This window comes from Cervus elaphus, chromosome 12 (assembly GCF_910594005.1).
Source record: "Cervus elaphus chromosome 12, mCerEla1.1, whole genome shotgun sequence".
In the NCBI taxonomy this organism is placed as follows: domain Eukaryota; kingdom Metazoa; phylum Chordata; class Mammalia; order Artiodactyla; family Cervidae; genus Cervus; species Cervus elaphus.
The window spans coordinates 35,329,218-35,336,925 of NC_057826.1; the positions used below are offsets into that span (position 1 = coordinate 35,329,218).

At 56.1% G+C, this 7,708-nt stretch overlaps 1 protein-coding gene across 6 annotated transcripts; it reads left to right on the plus strand.

Annotated features, from left to right (window-relative positions):
• Positions 1–223: 223 nt before the first annotated feature.
• BMP4 (bone morphogenetic protein 4) lies at positions 224–7,352 on the plus strand. Of its 6 annotated transcripts, none has more exons than XM_043920636.1 (4): positions 224–355; positions 3,697–3,821; positions 4,883–5,262; positions 6,219–7,352. In XM_043920636.1, exons 3-4 carry the CDS (start codon positions 4,890–4,892, stop codon positions 7,073–7,075), a joined length of 1,230 nt encoding a protein of 409 aa, XP_043776571.1. In that variant the 5' UTR covers positions 224–355; positions 3,697–3,821; positions 4,883–4,889; the 3' UTR covers positions 7,076–7,352. The 6 variants fall into 6 exon arrangements, with proteins under 6 accessions (XP_043776571.1, XP_043776566.1, XP_043776572.1 ...); XM_043920631.1 differs by having other exon boundaries at positions 249–565; XM_043920637.1 differs by having other exon boundaries at positions 266–355; positions 4,936–5,262.
• The last annotated feature ends 356 nt before the right edge of the window (positions 7,353–7,708 follow it).

Sequence of the window (7,708 nt, forward strand, 5' to 3'; positions counted from 1 at the left end):
CATGCTTTCTAGTACCTCTGCACGTGGTCCCCAGGTGAGCCCCGGTCGCTTCCCAGAGCTGGACACAGCGGCGTCCCAGCTCGGGCGGCGGCAGCGGCGGACTCGGGCGCTGCCTGGGTTTCCGGGACCAGGGCCTGCGAGGCGAGGCCCGGCGGCTGGATGGGAGGATGTGGGCGGGGCTCCCATCCCAGAAAGGGAGGCGAGCGAGGGAGGAGGGAAGAAGGGAGGGGCTGCCGGGGAAGAGGAGGAGGAAGGAAAGAAAGAAAGAGAGAGAGGGAAAGAGGAGGAAGAAGATGCAAGAGGGCAGAGGAGGAAGGAGGGAGGGAACGGGAGCGGAGCTCGGCCCGGAAGCTAGGTGAGTTTGGCATCTGAGCGGAGGGACCCGAGCCTGCGACGTCCCTGCTGATCAGTGCTGAGTATCTCGCCTCTCTCCCTGATGGGATTCCCGTCCGCGCCGTCTCGAGCCTGCTGCGCCCCAATCCTCGGCCCTCGCCCAGGTTCACTGCAGCTGTTCAGAGGTCCCCAGGAGCTGCTGCTGGCGAGCCCGCTACTGCAGGGACCTATGGTGAGCAAGGCTAAACCTGGTGAAGGGCGGAGGGGGTTGCTGTGAGGCGCATCCTTGAGGGGAGAAGTAGGGGATTCTGGTTGTGGTCGAGGCAAAATGTGTCGTCCCCCACCCCCCACCCCCCACCACCCAATGGTGGTACTAGAGGTTACAAGAGGTAGGGATGCTGGTGCTGAAAGACACTTCCATATACACTGTTGCCTCTGCCCAGACCACTTTCTCCGTTCGGTAGCCCCGGGCGATTTCAGCGTTTAGTAGGTTCAGGGCAGGAGAAAGGGGGAGAGGAGAAGCCTTTCGTTGGAGGTCGTTGGGAAAGACTGTAGGGTCGTAAGCGGAACATGACGCTCGTGGACTAGCATTTGTGACTGCCCGGCGGGAAGAGTCGGAGAGAAAAGCGAGAGGTGATTCTGAGGTCCGGAGAAAGTGAGGGGATTGAGGGGCGTCGAGATGGAGAGAGAACACCTAACCTGGGTGGGTTCGGTGGTGGGAAGCGCAGTTCTGCGGTTTCTGGAGCGTGCCCGCCGCCGGAGGGCTGCGTCTAGGGGAGTGTCACCCAACCCAGCCCCCAGTCGGCTAAAGCCCCTGAGCGCAGGCGAAGCGCAGTTGCCCAATACGCCTGCTCCACGAGCTATTCTCGTGGACTTGGAGCATCCAGGGAGCTCTTCCATCCTTTCATGGTGTAGGGTCTGTCGGGACGGTGGCCGGGATGCTAGCCGCTCTGGGGACGCAGGTCCCAGGGTTGTCGTGTCCTTTGGAGAGTCGCTGGCGAGATGCACATCGGACGCACTGTTCTTACTGGCCCTTCCGGCCCAGAGCCGACGGGTGAGGGTCCTGGGATTCTCAGGTCCCTGCAGACCCCTGCCCGCGGGAGCTGGGCCAGCGGCCTTAGACGCTGCCTAGGCACCAATTGGTGGATGGTTAGGGTTGCGTTTTATGAGCTTAAGTCTTTGTGAGACATTAAAACCCCGAAAGACATTGAGTTGGTAAACTGAGGCCAGCTCTGAACAAACTTTGGAGTTGGGAGAAAACTCGAGCAAGAAAGCAAAAGACAACTGCGATAAGATCCATCCCTGACCCCCAAGAAAAAGTTCTGGAGACGAAAGTGATTTTCGACTTTTATCTCTTAATTAAGAAAATTGGGGGAGAAAAATGTGATTAGAGAAGAATCCTTCTGAATCTGAAATTTAAACACAGCTCCCTCTTCCCCAGGTTTCTCGGTTTTAGCGCTGCGCGCTCTCGCGCCGCGCCCTGGAAGATTCTTAGGGTCGGAGGATGGTCTGGGGACTGCGGGGCTCCCGCCCTTTCCACTGTCCCTTCGCCCGCGGGGACCGGCCCTTCTTCGTCTGCTTATCCCATTTCTGGAGCTCCTCCCACGGGGCATTTTGAGGGTTCTAAGCGTCTCAAAACTCTTTGCTCTTCCAAACCCTTTCGCAGTCAGCCCCAGCCGTGGCTCGGGAGCGGGAAAACCTAAAGCCGGTCAAAAAGCAGCGCGACTCTCGCCGGGTGTGGACCGTCGCGCAGGGGCGCCCGCGGCCTCCGCAACTCGGCCAGTGCGGTGTCTGGCGGCGCTGGGCAGCCGCGGCCGGAGAGAGGGCTAAGTGCTTGATCCTTTCCTCCTCTTCTCCAAGTGCCCCCAAGTTTGCGGGGGAGAGTGAGGTGGGCAACTTGAGCCCTTGAGCTCTGAAGCGACCCGAAGCAGCAACTGGGTACAGCCCCAGGAAAGGGCAGCCGGTGCCCTGCGCTTTGCAGCGGGAATCGTGGGACTCGGGACCCCGGGGCGGGCCGGGTTGCCGCAGAATTGCGTGGGTCAGGATTTTGAAAAGGCCCCGGGCTGCCGCAGTTGTAGGTCAGGTTTTTTCTTCTTCTTCTTCTTCTTTTAAGGCCCCCGGGCTGAGCGACCCACGCATGCAGCATCTTTGGTTAGAATCAGAACCCTAGTAATTCCTTGAGCTGTGGGTTGGTAAAATTCTTGAAGAAATATTTGCTGCGACTCTGCAGCCGGTGCAAAGGAGGAAGGGGGTGGGGGAGGAAGTGGCGGGGGAGGAGTAGTGGTTTAAAAAAGACAAGCTGGGGAGAGAGCGAGAAAGAGACTCAGACGCAGAGGTCGAGCGCGGGCCGAAAGCTGTTCACGGTTTTCACGACTCCTGGGAATGCGGTGCGATTTCCTTTCTGCGGCGGGTCGGGAGTTGTAAAACCTCCGCGACCTTGAGACCTGAAACATGTGATGCGCCTTTTCTCAGGAGACGCCTCTTTTCCAGTCTGTCGCGAGCCTTGCGTCCCTGCGCCCGCCGCCTTGCCTGGAATGGCCCGCCGACCACTTTCTTTGGGGATTTGCTTTGCTTGGCGGGGGATCGCCGTAGTGCGGAGTTTTTCTCCGTAAAGGAACCGGAGGAAGGAGCCTGGCGGCGGCTTCCTCATCACCTTCCCACACCGATAAGCGCCTAAATATCTCCCCCTCCCGCCCCGCGCGACAGGGTCCGCAGCTTTGGGCTGGGAGCTAAAGCGGCTGTCCAATTCTTCTGGACATTCTCAGGCGTTCGCCAGGGGGTGACTAGCTGTCACTGGGAGCAGTATTTAGCCTCTCCGAGACCCTGGGGAGGAAGTGGGGTGCGCGCGGCGTGTGTGTTTGTGTGTCCCTCAGCGCTTTCCTTTTTAAATGACCCTCGGTGGTGAGGCTTTCGGCGGCTGAGACTCCGCGGCCCCCTATCCCGGCCCCATTGGAGCCGGGCTCGCGCTGAAAGGCGCAGCCCCTACGGTACTCCCCAGACCCTTGGCTTCAGGCCACTGGCGCGAGGGCCCAGTTCGACGCCCGGAAGGCTACAGGTAGGGGCGAGGACCACGTCCTCCAAGCGCTGCACCCGGAGACCCGCCGAGGGCTCCGCAGAGCGCCACGGCGAGCTCCTCCCGGCCCGCTGGAGGCTTGGGGCTGGGGGCGGGGAGGCGGGCCTCTCCGGGAGGGGGGTGGGGCCGCGGGCGGGGGCGGGCGCGCGGGCCCTTTCACCGCCCGCCTCGGGGAGGGCGGGCTCCTCCGTGCGTGGGGAGGGGCCTCTGCTCTCACGTGACTCATAGGGGCTGGAAGAAAAACAGAGTCAGTCTGCGCCAGTCTCATTATATTCAAATATTCATTTTAGGAGCCATTCCGTAGTGCCATCCAGAGCAACGCACTGCCGCAGCTCCTCTGAGCCTTTCCAGCAAGTTTGTTCAAGATTGGCTGTCAAGAATCATGGACTGTTATTATATGCCTTGTTTTCTGTCAGTGAGTAGACACCTCTTCCTTCCCTCCTCCCGGGAATTCACTCTGCCCTCCCCACCCGCGCTCGCCTTGTGTCCCTTCCGTCGGACCTTCCTTCCAGAGTCCACACTCTTCTTTCTGGCAGCGCTGTCGCTTTCTTCTAGGCCGGGCAGCCGCTGCGCTCGGAGCCTACCGGTTCTGGTTCAAGTGCCGCTTGCTCCCACTGGCTCTCTCTCTGATCCCTGCGTTGCAAGAAAGGGGAGCGAGAAGGGGCTGAGCAGATGGAAGGTCCTCAGTCCGGGGAGCTGACCGCCCCCCTCCCCACATGACTGGAGAGCACCCAGTGCCCCTGTGGCGCGCTCCTAGCTGCTTGTCAAAACTCACAGAGGTCGCCCTTGGAATCATACCCTCCCACACCCCCTTCCCTGGGAGTGAGCGAGAGGGCGCGATCAGATGCTTTTTGCTGGGCATTTCAAACTCCTCAGCCACAGTAAAATAAACCCTCTGGCCACTCGGTACGCTCCCAGATCCTGCCGCCCCGTCTCTTCACCCTGCTCCTGCTTCTCTGCTTTCCCTCCCTCCTCCGAACCAGCTGGAAGTTGTGGAAGTCGGGCTAGGAAGGGCGGAGGAAGAAGGGGGGTGGAGGAGAAGGGAGAGAGAGGCTGAAGGTCTGAAGTGGAGAGGAGAGCGCTGGCATTTGAACTCTCCCTCCCCCACCCTTCTTTACCTTCTCACTGTTAACTGTTTATCCCTAAAGAAGCCAGGCTGAGATCATGGCTCAGATAGCAGTTGGGACAAAAAAAGATTAACAGGATGGAGGCTATCTGATTTGGGGTTATTTGACTGTAAACAAGTTAGACCAAGTAATTACAGGGCAATTCCTACTTTCAGGCCGTGCACGGCTGCAGCTGGTGGTGGTGGTGGGGGGTGTGTGTCGGGGGAGGACACAAACTTGATCTTTCTGACCTGTGTTACTTCTGGCCCCTCTAGCTGTAGCTCTCCACGCCTATGCAGAGACATCTCTATTTCTCTCTAGTTATTGGTGTTTATTTATTCTTTACCCTTCCACCTCCTCCCCTCCCCAGAGACACCATGATTCCTGGTAACCGAATGCTGATGGTCGTTTTATTATGCCAAGTCCTGCTAGGAGGCGCGAGCCATGCTAGTTTGATACCTGAGACGGGGAAGAAAAAAGTCGCCGAGATTCAGGGCCACGCGGGAGGACGCCGCTCAGGGCAGAGCCATGAGCTCCTTCGGGACTTCGAGGCCACACTTCTGCAGATGTTCGGGCTGCGCCGCCGCCCGCAGCCTAGCAAGAGCGCAGTCATCCCGGATTACATGCGGGATCTTTACCGGCTTCAGTCTGGGGAGGAGGAAGAGGAAGAGCAGATCCAGGGCATCGGTCTGGAGTATCCTGAGCGCCCCGCCAGTCGGGCCAACACCGTGAGGAGCTTCCACCACGAAGGTCAGTCCCTACCTGGAATCTGGACTGGGGTGGGGCAGTGGAAGCTCCGGGAAGACGAGGAGTTCAGGTTACATCAGAGCCCCAAATCCAGGAGACTGAGAAAAGAGAGCTGCTTACCTTCAAGAGTCTCCAGAGCTGTGGCTGAATTTATTTTTTGGAGACAGAGGGAAGGGAGGGGTCGGCAAGAAGGGGAATGACACCACTCAGACGTGGGTTAGCCCCTGCGGTGTGTTTTTGGTATATCAAAGCCTTTTATGCCAGGTTTTCTGCCTTTTTTTTTTCCAAAGCACCTACTGAATTTAATATTACAGCTGTGTGTTTGTCAGGTTTATTCAATAGGGGCCTTGTAATCCGATCTGAATGTTTCCTAGCGGATGTTTCTTTTCCAAAGTAAATCTGAGTTATTAATCCACCAGCATCATTACTGTGTTGGAATTTATTTTCCTCTCTGTAACATGATCAACAAGGCATGCTCTGTGTTTCCAAGATCGCTGGGGAAATGTTTGGTAACATACTCGAAAGTGGAAGAAGAGGGAGAGGGTGGCCGTGTGCGTGTTCCCTCCTGCCTCTGCTCTGCTGGCCCCCTTTTTCTTTACAACCACTTGTAAAGAAAACTGTGTACACAAAGCCAGGAGGGCTTTCAAAGGGGAGTCTGATGGTGGTGGAGTGAGGAGCTGACACATGGAAATTATTAGACATGTAAAGGAGGTTGGGAGATCCTGTCTGTGGTGCTTGCTGAATGCTAGCTAGGCTTGGCTGGTTTGCTCACTGCCTCATTTATCTGCTCTGTCAAATTAAAGGTGCGCTTATTTCTCCCAAATAGGCTTCCACTATATAAACAGAATTCACTACGCATCACCCAACTCTTAGCTGTTTCTTGACTTTTCAGTCTCGGAAGAAGCTCATGTGCCTTTTTTCCCTGTTCTCTTATTTTTTCCCTCCCCAACTGTGCCTAGAACATCTGGAGAACATCCCAGGGACCAGCGAAAACTCTGCTTTTCGTTTCCTCTTTAACCTCAGCAGCATCCCAGAGAACGAGGTGATCTCATCTGCCGAGCTTCGACTCTTCCGGGAGCAGGTGGACCAGGGCCCTGACTGGGAGCAGGGCTTTCATCGTATAAACATTTATGAGGTTATGAAGCCCCCGGCAGAAGCGGTGCCTGGGCACCTCATCACACGACTACTGGACACAAGACTGGTCCACCACAATGTGACGCGGTGGGAAACTTTTGATGTGAGCCCTGCAGTCCTTCGCTGGACCCGGGAGAAGCAGCCCAACTACGGGCTGGCCATTGAGGTGACCCACCTCCATCAGACACGGACCCACCAGGGCCAGCATGTCAGGATTAGCCGATCGTTACCTCAAGGGAGTGGGGATTGGGCCCAGCTCCGGCCCCTCCTGGTCACCTTTGGCCATGATGGCCGGGGACATGCCTTGACCCGACGCCGGAGGGCCAAGCGTAGCCCCAAGCATCACCCACAGAGGGCCCGGAAGAAGAATAAGAACTGCCGGCGCCACTCGCTCTATGTGGACTTCAGTGATGTGGGCTGGAACGACTGGATTGTGGCCCCACCAGGCTACCAGGCCTTCTACTGCCACGGGGACTGCCCCTTTCCGCTGGCCGACCACCTCAACTCCACCAACCATGCCATTGTGCAGACCCTCGTCAACTCTGTCAACTCCAGCATCCCCAAAGCCTGTTGTGTTCCCACCGAACTGAGCGCCATCTCCATGCTGTACTTGGATGAGTATGACAAGGTGGTTCTGAAAAATTATCAGGAGATGGTAGTGGAGGGATGTGGGTGCCGCTGAGATCAGGCCTTCCTTGGGGACACACACACACACACACACACACACACACACACACACCCATCCACTACTCACCCACACACTACACAGACTGCTTCCTTATAGCTGGACTTTTATCTTAAAAAAAAAAAAAAAGGAAAAAAACTAAACATTCACCTTGACCTTATTTATGACTTTAAGTGCAAATGTTTTGACCATATTGATCATATATTTTGACAAAATATATTTATAACTACATATTAAAAGAAAAAATAAAATGAGTCATTATTTTAAAGGTAAACTAAGTTCTTTTTATCTTCAATTCTTTCTCTTTTCCTATACTCCGTCTCTTTTGGAGGAGATTTTTTTTCTGTTAAGGTGGGGTTGGGGTACAGCAGAAGTCAGAGGGTGGTACCTGGGGGTGGTTACCTTGGAAGACAGGAAATAGATGGTGGAGGATGGGAATTGCCAGGGTAAATTGTTCTCCACTTCTGTTTAATGTTAACAAGGACAAACAGGCAGCGCCCTCTCCCATCTGGATGGCACATGCCTTGGAGAAACAGTGGGATGAAAGGAGTATGCCAGATTAAAGACTCAGTTTTGGGCTCCTTGTATATCCTCTGCTTTTGTTCACCTGTTAGAGGTGTGTCCCAGCAA